Source organism: Ovis aries, chromosome 21, assembly GCF_016772045.2.
Source record: "Ovis aries strain OAR_USU_Benz2616 breed Rambouillet chromosome 21, ARS-UI_Ramb_v3.0, whole genome shotgun sequence".
Classification (NCBI taxonomy): Eukaryota; Metazoa; Chordata; class Mammalia; order Artiodactyla; family Bovidae; genus Ovis; species Ovis aries.
The window spans coordinates 10,861,683-10,882,674 of NC_056074.1; the positions used below are offsets into that span (position 1 = coordinate 10,861,683).

The following is a 20,992-nucleotide window of genomic DNA, read 5'->3' on the forward strand; positions in this document are numbered from 1 at the left end:
TCCCCATGAAGTGATGGGACCAGATGCCATGATCTTCATTTTCTGAATGTTGAGCTTTAAGCCAACTTTTTCACTTTCATCAAGAGGCCTTTTAGCTCCTCTTCACTTTCTGCCATAAGGGTGGTGTCATCTGCATATCTGAGGTTATTGATATTTCTCCTGCCAATCTTGATTCCAGCTTGTGCTTCTTCCAGCCCAGCATTTCTCATGATGTACTCTGCATAGAAGTTAAATAAGCAGGGTGACAATATACAGCCTTGACGTACTCCTTTTCCTATTTGGAACCAGTCTGTTGTTCCATGTCCAGTTCTAACTGTTGCTTCCTGACCTGCATACAGATTTCTCAAGAGGCAGGTTAGGTGGTCTGGTATTCCCATCTCTCTCAGAATTTTCCACAGTTTATTGTGATGCACACAGTCAAAGGCTTTGGCATAGTCAATAAAGCAGAAAGAGATGTTTTTCTGGAACTCTCTTGATTTTTCCATGATCCAGCAGATGTTGGCAATTTGATCTCTGGTTCCTCTGCTTTTCCTAAAACCAGCTTGAACATCAGGAAGTTCACGGTTCTCGTATTGCTGAAGCCTGGCTTGGAGAATTTTGAGCGTTACTTTACTAGCGTGTGAGATGAGTGCAATTGTGCGGTAGTTTGAGCATTCTTTGGCATTGCCTTTCTTTGGGATTGGAATGAAAACTGATCTTTTCTAGTCCTGTGGCCACTGCTGAGTTTTCCCAATTTGCTGGCATATTGAGTGCAGCACTTTCACAGCATCATCTTTCAGGATTTGAAACAGCTCAACTGGAATTCCATCACCTCCACTAGCTTTGTTCGTAGTGATGCTTTCTAAGGCCCACTTGACTTCACATTCCAGGATGTCTGGCTCTAGATGCGTGATCACACCATCGTGACTATCCGGGTCATGAAGATTTTTTTTGCACAGTTCTGTGTATTCTTGCCATCTCTTCTTAATTTGGATAACAGAAATGGGTAAATTTTTAGAAACAAACAATCTAAAAAACTGAATCCTGAAGAAATAAAAAATATCTGAACAGACCTATAAATAGTAAGAGGATTAAATCAATAAAGAATAACTTCCCCAAAAGCAAAAGCTCAGGACCAGATGGTATTACTGGTGAGATACACCAGACATTTAAGAGGAAAATATGACAGTTCTTCTCAAACTCTTCCAGAAATTGAAAATTCATAAATACTTATGAGCCCACATTAATATGATGCCAAAGCCGGAAAACAACAACAAAAACTTCAGACCAGTATTCCTAATGAATGAAGGCAACAGTCCTCCATAAAATAGCAAATCAAATTCAACAACACACTGAAAGCATCAAACATCATGACCAAGTATGATTTATCCTTGGTTTATCCTTGATTTATCCAGAAATAGTTCAACATATGAAAACAGTCAGTGTGATCACAGTAGCACAAGAAAGGATAAACATCAATGATCATCCCAACAGGTGCATAGACACCAAGATTCTTTCATGATACAAAAACACTGAACAAACCAGGAATAGAGGTCAATAACTTTGAGATAATAAAGGTCATGGATGAAAGGCCTATAGCTAACATTGTACTCAATGGTGAAAAACTGAAAGCGTTTCTCTAGGATCAAGAACAAGAAAAGATGCCCATTGTCACCATTTCTAATCAATGATGTATTGCAAGTTCTAAAGAGAGCAGTTAGGAAGAAAAACAAAAGTCTTATAAATCAGAAAAGGAAGAAGTAAAATTATCTCTGTTCACAGAAAACATTATATCATGTGTAAAAACTCCTGAAGATGCCAGTCATAAACACATCCAGAGATACTGTTAGAACTAATAAATAAATTCAGCAAAGTTACAGTATGAAAAATCAATATACAAAAATCAGTGGTGTTTCTACCTACTAACAATGAACAATTTCAGTACAAAACTAAACAAGCTCATTTGTGATAACGAAAAAAAAAAAATAGAACCTAAATTTTACTAAGGGAGCAAAAAATGAGTATACTGTGAACTACAAGACAAAAAAAAGAACTAAGCAGGACACCTATTACAGATAGTAATGCTTAATTTTTTTAACTTTCCAACTTAATGAGGGGAAGGAAGAGAAGATGTCATGCTGCCTTGCTGCTCCCTAATACATACTTGTATTAATATCCCATGAAATCCATACACCTTTTGGATTATATCAAATTAAGAGAAGATGTCAAGAGAAGAAGGGGGCAACAGAGGATAAGATTGTTGGGGGAACGTGTAATTTCCTCAGTTTTGTCTTGCCACAGCAAAAATTTGAACTGGTGGACCAGTGTTACAGCTCTGTTACAGCTTAGGTTTATTTGGCAAGCAAAGGAAAATACATCCTTAAGACGTGAGGGTGAACTGACCCAAAAGAAGCTCAACTTTGGCTCCTCTTTTATACGCTTTTTCTCCTCCCCCTGAGCCGGCTGTATGTAAACTGGGCTAGCCAGGAGAGCTGTTTCACCTGAGGTTCTCACTCCGGTCGGTGGATATTCTTTTGTTCCATTTTCTGCAGGCTGTTCCTTCCTTTGTCTTTTAGCCACTGACATTTTAGACTCCTTTTTTCCTATTCTCACTAACAAGGTGATTGGATGGCATCACCAACTCAGTGGACATGAGTTTGAGGAAACTCCCGGAGAAGACTGGAGTGCGACAGTCCATGGGGTCACAGAGAGTTGGTTGTGATGTTTTTGTTGACTGAACAACAACAACAAGAGGAGCGTGACTTTGGTGGCTGGAGTTTAGGATTCTCTCCCTGCTGACTGCTGACTGGCTTCTGGCTTGGGGAGCCACTCCCCCTTTTGCACCACCTAGCTATAAAAGGGAGAACAGCTTGAAAACTCTGGAGAGAAAAGCACAGCTGTCAGGAAGTGCAGCTCTTATGAATGAAGATCTGGCTAAAATAAACAGAAGCTGTTTCCTTTTTTAGTATCGAATATTATAAGACCACTAGCAAATTCTTCAAAAAGATAAATTCATACACTTGTACCACTCAGCCACACTAAATATTTTACACAATAACCTCAGAATGCTTTGCTATTTTGTGTTTAAATTCAAAATGCTTATCTGTTCATTTTACACTTGAGATGTAAAACATAGACTGGGATACATGTGTGGTAATAACCACTGAAGGACAATGTTATCTGTTTTCTTGCTTAATTTATTTTAATAAACATTGAATGCCTTTTGTGAGGATGGATGCAAATGAAAAAATAAAAAAAGCCCTCTCCCTTCCCTATTGGCTATTGATTAGGTTGTGATTGAGGAGAATGGCACAGACAGGTAACAGTGCAATTCTTGTTTTAAATATGATTGTAAGTATTACAGTAGAGAAAAGCACAGGTGCTAACAAGTTTATAATGGGAGGGTGACTGGATCTGTTCTGGGAGGGGGTGGGGCAGTGTCCAGGAATGCTTTCTTGAAAGGTGACATTTGATTTGAGCTTCTGGGAGGAATTTCTGAATGCAAGAGTGTTTGGGATGACAACCTGGTAGGAAGTAAGGTCAGGTAAATTTGTTTTGGAGTCGTGCTGCATGATAAGCCCGCTCTTTTTAGACCGCATTGTGTGTTTCCTTGAGATAGCTTTCAGGAGATTGTATCATTTTCTTTTATGAATGGTGAACCTCTTTTAATATTTTTTTTTAATGTAAATTGTAGCACACATGCAGTGAACTCTGTAAAACATTCATACAGTTAAAATGAATAATTACGAATGAAGCAAAGCATTCAGATAACCAACAAACAGTTTATCCCTGTGGGATCTGCTTCCACTCTCTGCACTCTTCTTTCTTAACCCCTTTCTCATCCATAGGTATCCACTCTTCTGAATCTTGTAATAATCCTATTCTTTTAATGGCTTCCCTAGAAATCATGACGTGTCCTTAACTTATCAAAGCCCGTGGCTATCATACCTTCATCTTCTTCCCAGATGACACAGAACATTGAACACTTGTGTTGTTATATTCTCAGTACAAAAAAAAAAAAAAACTTTAAAAAGGTACAGGACAAGTTTAAAAATGAGCCATAGTTCCACCACTAATAGTGGTTAGAGCTGCTTTCATTCTGGTGTTCAGTCTGCTAGTCAGTTTTAATTGGCACGTACATATTTTGGAAAATTCTGCATGGCAAAAGCACTGTGGCCAAAATAGAAATTTAAAAAGACAGACTGGGGGAAAATATTTGCAATGTGTACCACCAACAAAGAGTTGATTTCCCTATTCGCAAGAACATCCTAGAAATCATTAAGAAGGAGATAGAGTTAGAATGCCCACCCACAAAAACATATAAGTCAGGAGGTGGTATCTTGATGCACCCCACCAAAGGGTGAGTAGGAATGAATTATGTGGAGGTGTGAAGAGGGCAAATAAGCAGGAGCAGGGTGCACAAGTTGGGACGAAGTGCAGGTGTTCACCACAGCCTGTGTAGCTGGAGGGTAGAACGAGGGAGTGAACCGCAGATGAGGCTGGTGAAAACAGCGGAGGCTAGATCGCACAGTGCAGAACGAAGGACAAGACGCAGGATGATGCAAGACGCTTTAAAGATAGTGCTGTCTGTAGAGATAAAGATCCCCAGAAAATGAAGCTTTGTTGGCAGTTCTGGATCATCCAGAAGGCAGAATGCCGAAGAATTGATGCTTCCAAACTCTAGTGCTGAAGAGGACCCTTGAGAGTCCCTTGGACTGCAAGCAGATCCAACCAGTCAGTCCTAAAGGAAACCAACTCTGAATATTCATTGGAAGGACTGATGCTGAAGCTGAAGCTCCCATACCTTGGCCACCTCATGAGAAGAGCTGACTCATTGGGAAAGACCCTGATGCTGGGAAAGGTTAAAGGCAGGAGGAGAAGGGGAAGGCAGAGAATGAGATGGTTGGATGGCAACAGTGGCTCAATGGACATGCTGCTGCTGCTAAGTTGCTTCAGTCACGTCTGACTCTATGCAACCCCATAGACGGCAGCCCACCAGGCTCCGCCGTCCCTGGGATTCTCCAGGCAAGAACACTGGAGTGGGTTGCCATTTCCTTCTCCAATCAGTGGACATGAGTCTGAGCAAATTCTGGGAGATGGTGAAGAACAGGGAAGCCTGGCATGCTGCAGTCCTTGGGGTCACAAAGAGTCAGACATGACTTAGTAACTGAACAACAACAATCCGAATCAGGTTCTCACTTTAGAAGAAGTGGCTCTGGCCACTACATGAGTGTGAATTGGCTTAAGGCAGCTGCCAGCAGCCAGTTACAAAGCTGGTTCACCAGTTTTACAGAGAAGTGATGGTAGCTTAGACTAGGATGGTGCTCATGGCGACTGAGGGAAATAGACAAAAGTGGAAGATACTTACACAGACAGTTCTGTAGTGCATAACTGATTATGCCAGGTGGGTCTGGAAAGACCACAGGACAAGTGATATTGGTTTGATCTTGAAGGATGAGAACAGAATTTTTGTGATACTGTGGTTCATCACTTAGGTTAAGTTGTTAAAATATATACGATATAAGTGATTATCACCTTCTTATCAGTATTCATTTTAGATTCTCTAAGAAATGTCATGTAACCCATTTTCCTTTTTCTCTAGTAGTGTTACAAAATTTGTTATAGTAGAATAAATGTGCATTTCCTGAAAACCATTTGACAGCTTGACCTTTTCAATTCAGATTAATCCCCTCCCCACTAACATCCACCCAAATCCAATGTACATTACTGAGAATTTGGGACCTTTTGAAATTTTTTTTCTGCCTCCTATTAAATCCTCTGTCCAGTTAAATCTCTATAGCAGTAAGGATGTATCCCACACTATTAATTCATGCTTGCTTTTGCCTCATGAGATTTATAATTAAATTAGTATAACTATTTTGTAAATAATTTTAGAGTCTAAAGTACATTAAATATTCTTGGTTATCTTATTTTGAAAGGTAATTGTGCTTAGTTCTGAAGATTGTCTGGGCTTAAGGTTATTAGATGTAGAAGAATGATTAATTCTTTTGCATTTGTGGCATCTCTATTCTTTGCAGTGACAGAAATTCACTGTATACACTTTGCAAATCAAGAGAAATTGCATCTAATACTTCTTACCATTTTATGATTATTTAACACATGACTTGCAGCTGCTAAAAGGCTTTTCTGCTAACCAGCCTCCCTTTAGCAAGCACTTAGGTCTTCTTTTGTAATTAATATTTTCATTTTTCATACACATAGAGTGCCTAAAGGAAGTTTTATCTGGAAAAACTCTGCATGGTGTTTTAATGCAATACAATTTATTTAGCAATTCATCTTTGCTATTTATGTTTTATTCAAAAATCAAGCCAGGATTTTATTTTTAAGCCCCTGCTTTAAAATGGGATTATATGAAATCATGTGTGTGAAACTTGAAAACGGTAAGGCACTATAGAATTTAAAGAATCTTCCATTCAAAAAAATAAGTGAGGAAACAAAAAATCCCTGCTAATGGTTGTTTTACAGAGTCAGTGCGAGGTCAAAGAGAGGTCAGTAAGATATATCTCATCTAGGCATTGCCCTGTACACCATCTGCCCATGTTAAATCACAGTGATAAGTGGGATGTAGACTTGTGCGCTGCTAATTCTTATTTTGCCAGACTTTCATGTCATCTTATGGTCATTACAATGGACCAATTACAGTTGACCAAATTGAATTATCTTTAATTAGTAGGTCTGTCTCATATACAGTGGACTAGTTGGACATATTTATCTGTTTAAGTGGTCTGTCCTCAGACTTGGAAAGCCAAATGTCGTTTTTAAAGAGAAAAAAAAAATGGGGGAAGGGAGACAGGAGGCTAGAATTATTTTATATGTTTAAAGGGAAAGTATAATGTTAATAGTCTTATAATATGTTTAATAAAAGTTTGCTATGGACTTTAAGATCTTTGGAGGAAAGTAACATTGGTTATGCAATATATAACATTTATTTTCTGTACAGACATGACATGCAGAGGTTATTAAAACAGAAATTCTACTGTCCTTGTGATGGGAAGAAATAGCTCATTCCAAAGAACTCATTCATTACAGATTTAGGTCCCAATGAAGATTTGTAATATCTTTGCCAAGAAATTTTCTGTCTTGCTGCAAGCTGCACACGCCATTACAAAATTACAATGGATTCACACTGATTTACTCCTGTATAGATTGATTTTTATACTTGGGAGGCAAATAGATGAGAACAGAACATGTATTCCCTGAAGATGTGATGGGCCTTTGAGCAATGAAATCTGCCTGAAAAACTGGAGAAGCATCTATGGTTAGATAAGATTGGAGAGAACCAAACTCATCACTTCCTGACACTCTCATTTGCTGGGGTGATGGTATTGCCAGCTCACATCGAGTCCTCCTGTACAGCCATGCGTCATGGTGACACCAGATAAATGAAGTTCTCTAGGGCCTTATTTGACCCAGAAGTTCATTCAGCCAGTATCCCTTGATTCAGTATTAAAAAAGAAAAAAAAAATGGGGGAGGGATGAGAGAGTGAGGAAGGAAGAGGAAGAGAAAAAACTGAGATAATTTTCTGCCCCTTTTCTCACTGAATGTCACATGATGACCTATTTGCTGCAGTTTTGCTGTTTGTAGGTATTGACAGTGACTCCTTGTTTCTCTTTTGGAAAGAAATACCGTTAATACCATTGTTGCATCTACCCAACAGTTCAAGTCTTTATGTTTTTGTGACAGATTTCCTTAAAATTTCAGTCAACAGGAAAGTTAACCTTAAAAAGTAGTTTGTTTCTGGAGCACTGGTGAATTGGATCTTTTTTAAAGATTTTTTAAAAATTCTTGGTTGGTTGAGTCTTCATCGCTGGGTGGGGGCTTTCTCTGATTATGGTGAGTGGGAGCTGCTCTGCTGCGGCGTGTGGCCTTCTCATTACGTGACTTCTCTTATTGTAAAGCATGGGTTCCAGGAGTAAGGGCCTTAGTAGTTGCATGCGGACTCAGTAGGTGTGGCACCTGGGCTTAGTTGCTCCATGATGTGTGGAATCTTCTGGTGTCCCTTGCAATGCAAAGCAGATTCTTAGCTACTGGATCACCAGGGAAGCCCTGAATCAAATACTAGTTTCAAAAAATGTTAGTCGCCCCCTTCTTTCCTCTACTCTTTCCTTCTGTTTATCCATCCAGAAGTGTATTTATCATAAGCCTGCTATGTACTGAGCTGGCAGTGTACTAGGTGCTTGGGGAAAAAATAGTCAATATTTTGAACGGAGACCCAGACTTGTCCTTTGAACTTACACATATGAGTCATTGTTAATTAGCAAAGGTGTTTTGAATGCTTGCTGTGTCAGGCAAAGTACTTATATCAGCCCCTTGTGCAGAATTTGGGAAAGGTCTCTTTGGGGCAGCTACACAAAAAGAGGAAATACTGCTCCTTTCTTTTGGGATTTTTATTTACAATAATGATTACTCCAGGGAGTCCTAGTGTTGAAATGTAGAATTTATTGGAATTATGACTTTAGGAACAAGAATCTTGTCAATTTAGTCAGAAATGAGGTCTACACTGCCCCAGCACCTAGTCAATTCACCGAGAAAGGTAGATCTGATGGCATCTTATGGTCTATAAATAAGAATTATATTCTGGGATTATATCATCTTTGTTTGGTGTTGCATAAATGGCAGTTTGCTTCTGAATTAAGCCAAAATTATTTTCTTAGGGATATGTGATAAGGACTAGACGTTTTGGCAATAGATATGGAAACTTTTAAACAGAATAGAAACTCTAAGTGCTATTGTAATTAGCCTTTCACTTTCCTGAAAATACTACGTATGGTTTCTGCAATCATACTAAAATTTTAAAACAATCATGTCCTCTTTGGAAAGCAATTGCTTTAAACTGGATAGATTTCACTCATGTTTCAGTAAAAGAATTTGAAAATTCTGTCTTTGGAAACCAAAATACTGGATGGCAGAACTGAATGTCTTTCACTTTAAAATGCAGTCTCTCTCTGTGGTGAATATATTTGTTGTGGTAAAGTATTTGAAAGGAAATCCTCAGAATAATTTGGGGTAAAGAAAAACACTGTTTTAGAAAAAGCCAACCCATCAGTTTTGAACTTTGAAAATTGCTCTATTTTGAATCAGAAAGGATTAATAATTGCTCATAGTGCAAAGAATATATGTTTGTATTACAATGTATAATCCTGTTCTAAGACACACTTCCGAATTTTAAAGGACTCTGGCAAAATGCTGTGATCTCCGTAATTTTTCTGAATGAATCAGTGTTGGGTTACCTCAGGATTTCGGCCTGGGTCCTGGCAAATCTCTCTCTGAATAAGTGATTCCTGCAAATGTTGGGAATTGTTTCACAGGTTAGCTTTCCCATCATTTGACACAGCTTATGCTCTATTGTCTCAGCCTAGATACATCCTCTCTGGAAAGAAGGGTCCTGGTAGTCTGATAAGAAGCTCTCTTTCCTGAGATCTGGATTTTGTGTGGGGGGGAATCAGCTAGGAGAGGGACAAGCCAGCATGCCAAGTCACGGGGAGCCTCTTTACTGTGGGGCTCCATCCAAAAAGGGTTTGTAGCACAGTGTACAGTCTTGTAGCCCAGCTGTGTGGAGCATTGATTGCTTCTGCCTGGAGCAGGGATACTGTCAAGTTGCTCTGAGTTGAGTCATCTATTGACAAAGAGCTACCAGCCCGCAGATACTGCTGTGCGGAGCTGCTCCGGCGGCTCCCACCGCTCCCACGATGCCCTGCTTGTAGCAGCTGTCAGAGATACTGAGGGATCCACGAAAGAGGGAGGGAGAAAAAAAAAAAAAAGACTTTTTACAACTGCCTGGAAGAAAGGGGGTGTGAGCTAGGAGGCATTCCCGTGCAGAGCTGACCAAAGGCGAGGGTAGGCACCCTTGCAGTATGAACGCACACCTCACCAAGCACCACAGCTGCCCCCGGGGCTCCGGTGGCACGGATGCGGGCAGGAGTGTGCCCACACTGATCAGAGATGCTCACTGCGCGTGTGGCTGGCAGAGGAGTCCTCAGGGGCTCGGGTACACCTCCCAGACTATGCCCCCCTCGGGAGCTGGGGGCCCGGCTTCAAACAGGACCAAGCTGGTCACCTTGTGGGACAGTGTGCGGAAAAGCCCCCGCAAGACGAGCACCAAGGGCAGAGGGGCTTGCGGGGAGCGCTGTGCTTGCCCACATGGCTGGATCAGCCCCGCACAGGTGAGCCTTTTCCTGTGACTTTGCCTTGAGGGTCGATCGGGAGAAACCGAGAGCGAGTAAGGGATGGTGAGCATGGTTTGGAAACTTTGCCGTCTTCCTTGCTGACTCTAGGGTAGCTGGCGTGGTAAATGGTAGGCCAAGAGATCCTGTCGTTTCCATAGGTGTCTGTGGCCTCACACCTCTGGGCGGCCTGGGAAAGGCAAGGGATGCCCTGCTCCGTTTCTTTCAGTGACTTTTCCCCAAGTTCAACCTCTCTAGTCCTCAGATGATTTTACTATTCTGGTCATAGTCTTTTAGCCCCACTTTTACTTCTAATCATTGTTAACTTTTTCTATTCTGTCTAGCTGAGGTTTTGTGTTTTTAAGGAAGAAAGAGAAAATGAACTTTAATCAGATACTTTCCATCTCTTTAAATATGAAAGAGCATTTATTTCTTTAGCTATGGGATGCAGTGATTTGAAGTATGCTATTCTAATTTTACTCTGATAATGCTGTATACCTTTTCAGTAATGGAGAAGAAAATGTGTTTATACTTAATAATTCATTTTATAAACAAAAGGATTAGAACTGGAAGCAAACTAGAGGATATGACTACACTCAGAATAAAATAATGAAACATTTCTTTTATTCATAGAAGCAATAAGGTGATTTATATTAAAAAGCACAACTCATAGTCCCCTGTAATGTATTTCTGAAGCAGATGTTCAGAATCCTTTAATTTGATTCCTAGCTTATTCTTGCCCCCAAACTACTAGCATTTTACCAGAAGTGAGATAAGCTCATTTTTCTTTCCTGCCTCCATCCAGAAGAGGGAAAACAACTTCCTGTAAATGCTATAAAATATAAATAAAATGTACCTGTAATCATTGCCATAAATATAGAATTCCACTTGTAAATATTCATTGAAAAGAGAAAATCTGTGTTTGAAGAAAAATGCTTTCTTGATCTTAAAATGATTTTAGCATAATTAAGAAGTAGATATTGATCATGAGTAAAATGTTGTGGTCTGAGAGGTGTAGAGAATGTTCCAATTTAATATTATTTTTTAAAGTAGTTGTAAAAATGTATCACTAAATCTTAAAGCTGTAGTTACATATACACGGTTGTATATATGGCTTTCGATGCATTAACATCATGCCTTTCAGCATCTGGGTTTAAACCAATATATTGTCATTTTAGAATTAAACTAGTTCAGCTTGAAATAAAGCTTGATGTTTGGAAACTCAGTTGTTGTTTTTTTAAGTTAACATGAATTCCAAACTGAATATACAGCCTTGACAATTATGAAGTCTCTATATATTCTTTCCAATACATGTGTTTATATGTCTTTAACCTGTATCTCTTACTTGATTAGGTTTAAGTCTCTATGTAAGGCTTAAATAGAGAAGACAAGTGCATCTAGCTTATGGATTTTGCACAGAGTAGTATGTGCAAACATACTTTACTGTTATAATTCTTTTTATCCAAGATGTTATAAACTTTTCATAATTTCTCAAAGCAAAATCTCTAATACTGCAATAACCATGCTGTAAAAATCTTGGTACATTTTTCATCAACCAAGGGAAACTTTTCCCTTCTTTGGTTTTTAACAGAGTCAGCCTCCTACTTGCTTAAATTTATAGCCATTTAGTGCTTTAAAGATTGAAATAGACTCTGCAATGATAATTAAAGACCCAGTGCATATGAGAAGGCAAGAAAATGAGACAGCCACTGTCTCCCATTATTCTTTGCATATACATTTCTATACATCTTTTTTCTCTTATTCACATGTACTTTATCAATTGCTAAGAGCAGTTATCCCCAAATAATGAGGAACCAGTAACGTATCTTCGAGGGTCTTCAGTGTCATAACACTCTTCTATTACCTGTTTATTCCACCCTTTTACTATCTGAGTCCTAAAAATGTGCTACATCAGATTGACCAGTCTCTCTTCATTCCAATCCCATGCTCATGCAAATATATTGAGTATTTTTTAATGTGTCTGTATATGCACATGTACATAGATTTTAATATATTTAAATATCTCTATAATACCTAACTACTTGTATGTAGTAACGTATTTTCATGTGTATATAATTATATACATGCATGCATATGCACACATAAAGATTAAAGTTCTATGTTATTCTTTTCGCTCCTCGAAATTTCTAGCTGTACTTACACAATATTTTTCCTCTCTGTATTAAGTATATTTCCTTTAGTTTCGATAGGTACTCAGAAATGATGCTTTATGTGTATATATATATATGTGTGTGTGTGTGTGTGCATGTATATAACTATTAATTTACATATGCATCTGAAACTATAACTAATACTTGAAATAGATGTGTGTATGTACTATATGCCCATGTAAAGTATCACAGAAACGTGTGTGTGTATATGTGTCCATTGAAACAAAGTGTGCTTTGAGAATTTTTGGATACTATTTTTACCCCTTAAATTAACTAAAGATATCCTGGGACGTGTTTTAAAATAAAGGATAGAGGCTAGTGACAGTGAACATTAGACTCGTTGATAAGGCAGAAAGAAGGAAAGTGCACATTTGAGAGTTGCCTGGGGACCCATGTGCGGTACGGCACGTGCCTGAGGGCTATTAAGTGTCTGGGAGCTGGGATCCTGCCCTTGAAGATAGCCGCTGTATTATGTGCAAATCGGCAGTGTGATTTCCGGCTGCTATAACACAGGGCCATGGTCAGGACTTGAGTTCCTCCCAAGGCTCCTGGCCAAGCTCCTGTTATTTGGGGTTCGGCGTACAAACAGGACTTTGTCATCGTGTTATTCCTAAGCAGGAATAAAAACAGCTTCTGTCGTTTCTCAAAGAAGTTTTCATTCCATTTGGATCTGTAGAATTAATATAACCATAATAATATGTAAGAAAATGGAAAATTATAATATCCAGAAGTGAGTTCTAGAATGCAAGATAATAGTATCGGCCTTGGTGGGTGGTGGGCGGAAATGTACCCATTGCTGCTTGTGTGGCATTTGTCCCCAGAGCAGACTGGTCTGGGGAGGCAGCACAAAACAGAGAATACTCAGAGACCAGGGTTCTGTGCGTTTGTTCTTTATTCATTCATTCTTAATCTGTTTATTCAACAATCATTTCCTGAGTGCCTACTATGTGCCACTCTGTCAGACTCTGTGGATATAACAGGAAACTAATGTAGATGCGACCCCTACCATTATGGAGCTCAGGACCTACAGTGGCATGCAACACTTAACAAACATATCATTATATATGCAGAGTTATAGCATCATTAATCAGAATCTGGAAGTGAAGCAAAGTTCAATGGACAGCTGCAAATTCCACAGTAAATGTATATTCAAGATAGAGAGGGACCACAAAGGAGTAAGAGGAAAAGATACTTTTTTAAAAGAAAAGATACTGTATATCTCTACGCTTGGATTTTCTGTTTGTAAAATTAGGATAAAAATAATACTTCACTCACAGGATTATGGTGAGGAATGATTAACATAGTATGTGCAAAGCACTTCACACGGTGCTCACATCTAGTAGAGACTCAGTAAATATTTGTGGAGTGAATGAGTGAATGAATAAATCATAAATGCACAATAAAAGTTCACTGCTATTCACCTGTTCATTCGTTTTAGCTGTTTTTCTTGGAAGAGAAGGGAGGTAAATCAGTGAAGACTTTGCAGGGGTAGTGACGCTGAGACTGAACTGAATTAACTCTTGAAAAATAAAAAGTGTGTTTATCAAGTGGGCAAAGAGAGAGATGCTTTGGGGGCAAAGAGAACAAATGCCAAAACTCATGGAACGCCCTGGTGCCTTGTGGAACTGCCCCCACTTCTGCCTGCCCGTGCGAAATGGGCGGGGGTGAGTCCCGCTGGGCTGGCAGCATCGAACCTCCACAGGGTTTGAGATCTCTGCCTCTCTGGGTCTGGCCTTATGGTCAAAGAACCATCTAGGCCTCAGTTTCTCTGAAAGTGTTGCTCACTCAGTCATGTGCAACTCCTTGCGACCTCATGGACTGTAGCCCGCCAGGCTCCTTGGCCCATGGAATTTTCCAGGCAAGAATACTGGAGTGCGTTGCCATTTGCTACTCCAGGGGATCTTCCTGACTCAGGGATGGAACCTGTGTCTCTTGCATTGGCAGGCAGATTCTTTTCCTCCAGGATCATCTCTATGTCTAAGAAAACGGGTTTTCCTAAATGAACCTCTGTATCTCTTCCGAAACTAATATTCTGTGGCTTTCTCATCTGACATCCATTAATTAATGAGAAGCACTTTAGAAAGGATTTATTCTTTAGAGCTGGATCATCCAAAGGGTGAACTTACTCTCTGCGACCTGACTTGCTTAACCTCTTGGAGACTCATTTGTCCTTTCTGTAGAATGTAGAATGATACTATCATGTTGCGGTCAAGTGTCATAAGAATTGAAAGTACTCTATAGTAAGAGCCTGGCATGGGCAGTTAGCACACAGGAATCGTTCAGTTAAAGAAACGGTATCTGTGATGAGTCGTGATATCCAAATTATGTGTTTTAATCTGAAGAACATTATCCCTCAAATTAATTATCAGTATTGTGGCCCCTCATTAAAATGTCTAGCTTGTCGACTGAATTTTCTGATATCTCACTTACACTGATGAAGGTTAGGCTAGGCAACTGTCCAGAAACACTGGGCACAGTACCACATGATGATGGGGTAACATTTTGTCCTCTAGGATTCTCAGAGGGTAACAGTGGTGTCCACTACGAAAAAAAAAAAATCATGTAAAATAGAGTCATATTGATGAACTAGCATTTTGGTAAGCTTGTATTCAGATGTAGGTGATGTTAGATTTTTTCAGTAAGATATTCCTAGAACAACTGCATTTGAAGTGTTTTGCCCAGCTCTGTAAATCTTTCCTAACAGCCCCTCTATAGCTCCTTGAGAAACAGAGTTTAGAGGAACTTGAGAGCAGAGAATGTTTCAGTCCAAGGAGTAGGGTTGCCTAGGCTGAAATCTCAGGCTCAGCTTATGCCCGGTTCAGAAAGATCTGACAGTTTGTTTAAACTCTGGGCTGTTGCTACTGATTCCTTCCATAGAGAGTCCCTTAAGGAAGACTAAGACTTTTTCATCTTTGGAAAACACCAGCAGTCTCCAGGCAAGGGAAGAATTAAGAGGTATCACAGAAGGAATGAAAGCTCTGATCATTCCTTGGGCCGATCTGAAGCTCAACACTCCTGGCACCCCTGCTTCTGGACGCTGACATCAGCAGAACATTCTTACTTGGGCAGGACAGGAGAGACAAAGTACAGAGGGTGGAAAAGAAAAGAGCCAAGATGGCGATATTTATCGAGCACTTTCAATGCCCACCATGCATGAAGCATTGTGCTAGGGTCTTTACATTAATCGTTTCTTGGAATTCTTTCAAAAACACTAAAAGAGTGGTTCCGTAATTCCCATTTTTTAGATGTGGAAACTGAGGCCAAAAGTAACTTGCTCCTGTTACTGACAAAGGCAAGACTGATACAGGCAGAAATAGTTTTAAAGTTCTATCCAGCTTCTTAACCTTTCTGCTACATCTTACAGAAAGACCTATTTGAGGTCCAGTGGAAGATAGAGTACCCTCAGGGACTTCTTTAATTCAAATGGAAATTTCTTTAAGGAATTGGAGTGCTTTATGAGGTTGGTTGGACTGCCACTTCCTAGCAGAAGCCCAGATATCCGCATTCTATTTCATTTTCTGCTCTGAAAGCCTGAGTTGGTTGAACCCTTAAAGAGCCCTTTGCTCTCTGGTTAAGAACTATGCTGATTGAAGCAGTGGAGTAGATTCCCATAGTACTGATACACAAATAAGGCATTTCTCTTTGAAAGACCACATCGTCTGTGGTTATTTGCAAATAGAATTCCATCTTGCAGTATTTGTGGTAAGGAATCTGGAACCATGTTTTCTAAACTTGATATAAAAGTACAAAATAGGAGTAGAGATTGTCTTACTTAAGTACAGGAAAATCATCTCACATTGCTGAATGAAGGTGAATGTCACGCACATAGTCTATTAGGCCAAGAATCAAATATCTCCCATGTATATGGTGAGGCGTGTGTGCGTTTGTATATATGCACACATATATATACCGCCACTTCCACTGGCCATCCTCTTCATTTTTTTAAATATTGTTTTATCTTTTACAAATGTAGTGCCATTTATTTTACCCTCCATTCTCAGCATTCATTCCTTTAATTTCCTAAGGGCGTGTGTGTGTGTGTGTGTGTGTGTGTGTATAAATCATGTAAGAGCTGGATGGGGATTTAGAGGTCACCTACTGTATTTTCCAAAGGAGAACCTGAAACCTACATACCGTCATTGTCAGTCGTTTTAACATTCCTGAAACCTAGGAAAGTTGTGGCAGGATCGGCCAGTGTCTGAACTCAGGATTCTTTTCATCGTTTCAGGCAGCTTTCCTCTCTCGGCCCTTAGTTGCTCCTCTCCGTGAAGTGTAATTACTGACAGAAAATTATTTAGCATGCAATTTGTTGATAATGCAGTGTTGGGCATTATGCAAAAAATTGCAAAAACCTAATTTGTACATTCTTATAATTCAGACCACAGTCCCCAGAGAGATAAGGAGAGAGACAAGCCATTAGAAGTCATTTTAGAAACGCATGGAGGGACTTAGGTACTGATAACAACAGGAAGGTGATGCTGGCATTTAGGAGAAGGGGGCCAAGGATGCTAAATACACTATAATGTGCAGAACAGTCCTGCACAATAAAGAAGGACCCCATTCACTACATAGCTTTTAGCATTTCATATTCATGGTTTTTTTAAATTTTCTAAACTTAAATTCAGCTTTATAGACAAATATTTTCTGCAAAGATTTAATAATAATTTAATATTCTAGGAATGTAACTCCTGTGTAAATGAAGGAATCATTGCACTTTGTTCTGTTAGGAATTTTATCAGGATTTGATTCCTCGTTTGGAAAATCCCTTTCTTGAGCGATATTGCTGCTCCTGATACTTACACCATCAATACACCTCACCTGTATCAGTTTACATTTCTAAATGTCACCTACAAATATGTAGTCAAAGAGACCTGAGGATCCTTTCTACAGATGTACAACCAAAGAGTTTGAATAGGTAGCAACCCACGAAGTATAAAATTTCATCAAATTTCAATAATGTTGTTTTTTAAAAATATTTCATTTGATTGCCACAGCATATATTTATTTTTAAAATATTTTCACACAGTAAGAAATCTGTTTTGTGAAAATTGTGTGGAATTATTTATTTTAGAGGTTTCTGATGTTTACAGTGTTACTTTGATGTTGTTGCGAAGGTCATTTACACTCAATTTCCCTGTAAGTACTTAGGAACCTGAGATTTATTAATATATATTCCCTATTCCTCATTTTTTATCAAAGGATAGAGTTCTAAGATCTGTTAAAGTACTAGAAATCAAATCAAATGCATACCTTTACATGAGGGGAGGTTCCAAGTAAGGATAGAGAGATAATGATTGATCTGTAAGTAGGCAGGCAGATAAACTTCCTCAGAGGCCTACCCTATAATAAAATAGGGAATTATTTTGACACTGAAGTTATAAATGAAGTCCAATTTATTTGCAAAACTATGACTTTTTGCTTTTTCCTCTTTAACCACCGGCAATCTTGCTAGATTATCTACATTTCAACTGAAGTATTTCCTTTGCTCCCTTATTATATGCAAATCCATTATTACTTCTTCCAACACTAATTTTCAATCTAAGAGCCATCCTGTGTCTGTTCTTTTGCTGTGCTTCATGTAGGATATAACTGGTCTCTTTATTCCATTTAAATCTAAATTTATTCATTATAAATACATGCCATCATTTGACTACTTTATTGTATTTTCAGGTATAGTTCGGTTCACAGATTGCCATATTGAAAACATATTATTTTAATATAAAGTACTTTCTTTGTATTTCTTCTTTTACTTCAGTTAGGCATTATTTTAAAAATACGTAGGCACTTGTATTATCCATGAATTTCACTTCAGATAGATAAAAGGTATTGTAAAATAGATACTATAAAATGGAAAGGCTGAGTAGAATGGAGAACACTGGTTAGATATTTGAAATTGTTATGTGTTCTGTTACATGTGTGCATTTAGCCTGTCTTCCAACTAGACCACAGGTCAGCAAAGGATAGCCTCCAGGTCACATCCAACTCGCTACCTGTTTTTGTATAACCTCTGAGCCAAGAATTTTTAAAAATACTTTGGTAGCTGAAGAAAAGAAAAATAAACTTAGTATAATTGGGATGTCATATCATTTTTACAAAATTATACTATCTATAAAGAAAGCTTTGTTGGAACACAACCGTGCTCATTTGTTTACATATTATCTATGGCTACTTCGATGCTGCAACTGCAAAGTTAAGTTGTTGAAATACAGGCTGTAAGGGCCAGAAAGTCCTAAAATATTTACTATCTGACTCTTTCTAGAAAGTTTGCCAACCTCTGCAATAGAATTTCAGCTTTCTATTTTCTTCTGATGTAATGTCCCATTCTGCCTAACAAGACCTATCTTATTTAAAACTCTGGGTTAAGTGCTTTCCTCTTTAATCCTTTCCAGTCAGTTTTAGTTCCCCAAAACTCTATGTAGTGGTGTCCTGCACAGTTAGCAATTACCTGGCATTGTGGTTAGTTGTTTCTTTCTCAGGATCCTGATCAGAGAGTGAAAGTTTCCTCATAGACCTAACTCATAGTCGCCAGCTCTCCAGTCATCTCTTTTTGACAATTTTTTAGTATCATCATTAAGTTATGTTTTTGGACCTAGACTTCTCAGCTGCATTGGTGACTGTGGAGAGGAGAGAGAGGATCGTTTCTACCTTTACGTCTAGCTGGTCGTCATGCACAATTCACCTATCACATTGTTTCACTGTTATTAATAAGTGTCTGCTTCACTAAGCTGCATTCGATGAGAGCACAATCTGTTTGTTTATCCTTATTTCCCCAGTAACCCACCCTGTAGCAATAGGTCAGTCTGCTACAATCAATCAGTAGATTCATTTCTGAATGAATATTAGCATGGGGCCTTGTATAAAAGGTTTTAAATTTTGAATTTGATTTATTGTTATTATTATTACTCATTATGCAAGTGCCTTAAGATCAAGAGTGACATCTTCTGCCCTTCAAGTAGCTCTATGCAATAACAAACAGATCTGAACCCAAAGTTGTTAGCATAGATTCATCATTTTGCATATTTATCTTGTTTTTAATTTGACTCAGATTCTTCTTTTTGGTGGTGAAATATGGGAATCACACTGTTCCGAAATTATGTTCTGCCTTCAAGTGGGTCATGCCATTCATTGACGGAAGGTACTGACCTGCACTCTGAGAGGACAAGCAGAAAAAGAAAATCTGATTGTACAGTTTCTTTGTCTTATTTAGGAGTCACTTGCTCTCTAAAAGGTTGAAATAATGCTTGAACTATTATTTTATAATTAGTTATTGTACAGTCTCTGGTAGACTGCCTGACCTTTTTTCTCCATCATTTTCATCATTAAACGTAAGTGCTCAGAGTAGAGTAGTTGGCATCACACATTAAAAATCCATAGCTGGACACACTTGCACTTTATTCTGATAGGCTGTGTGATTCAGTTAGTGGGCAACATTGTTATAGTTTTCTAGTAATTACTTTTAAAGTGAATGGAAGTTGAAATTATATAAATAATTCCTAGACTTATACTACATTTTAGAATGATTAGCAAATATATCTGCCCATGTCAGATTGGAAAACTAGTCTTAGAAAATGCTTTCTGATTCTGTTTTTATACCAGTCACTCATTTCTCTGATATTTTATTTGTTCTCCATCACACATATTATTGCACTTAACTGCAATGTTTTAGGGTTTTTTAAGACTGCATATATATTTTAAAATATGTATATATATATATTTTATTCTGTTTTGATTTCAAATTTTTTTAATAAAAATAAAGACTAAGTGGATAACCCATAAATTCTCTTAGTTTAACAGTGAGCATTTATACTACTTTTTTTTTTTTAATTTTTTTTTAATTTTTTTTTTTTTTAGTTTTTTATTTTTTAAATTTTAAAATCTTTAATTTTTACATGCATTCCCAAACATGAACCCCCCTCCCACCTCCCTCCCCATAACATCTTTCTGGGTCATCCCCATGCACCAGCCCCAAGCAAAATAAGTTCATTATTTGGTTTTGATGTCCACAAGTCTGTTCACTACTAGGTTCATCAGTACCATTTTTCTAGATTCCATATGTGTATTCATTAATATATGTTACTTATTTTTCCCTTTGCCTTTCTTTACTCTGTATAAGAGGCTCTAGTTTCATCCACCTCACTATGACTGACTTGAATTCATTAGTTTCATGGCTGAGTAATACTCCCTTGTGTATATGCACCACAACTTCTTTATCCAATCATCTGTCAATGGACATCGAGGTTGCTTCCATGTCCTGGCCATTTTAAATGTTGCTTCAATGAACATTGGGGTACATGTGTCTTTTAAAATTGTGGTTTTCTCAGGGCATATGCCTAGGAATGGGATTGCTGGGTCATATGGTAGATTTATTACTAGCTTTTTAAAGACTCTCCATACTGTTTTCCACAGTGGCTATATCAGTTTACATTCCCACCAACAGTGCAGGAGGGTTCCCCTTTCTTCACATCCTCTCCAGCATTTATTGTTTGCAGATTTTTTGATGATGGCCATTCTGACTGGTGTGAGGTGATGTCTCGTAATAGCTTTGATTTGCGTTTGTCTAATTCTGAGCATTGTGGAGCATCTGTTCATGTGTTTATTAGTCATCTGTATGTCTGCTTTGGAGAAATGTCTGTTTAGGTCTTCTGCCCATTTTTTGA

The 20,992-nt window shown here is 38.4% G+C and overlaps 1 protein-coding gene across 33 annotated transcripts in view; it reads left to right on the forward strand.

Annotated features, from left to right (window-relative positions):
- Positions 1–20,992, forward strand: part of DLG2 (discs large MAGUK scaffold protein 2) — a 2,369,976-nt gene that overhangs the window by 1,401,276 nt on the left and 947,708 nt on the right. For 4 of the 33 annotated variants that reach the window (XM_027959269.3, XM_027959270.3, XM_027959271.3 and 1 more), the window contains exon 1: positions 9,623–10,164. The exons of the other annotated variants lie outside the window; for them this stretch is intronic. In XM_027959269.3, coding sequence (XP_027815070.2) covers positions 9,856–10,164 — 309 coding nt within the window. In that variant the 5' untranslated portion in view covers positions 9,623–9,855. Of the gene's footprint in view, positions 1–9,622; positions 10,165–20,992 lie in introns of those variants that run through there. 33 annotated transcript variants of the gene reach the window in all.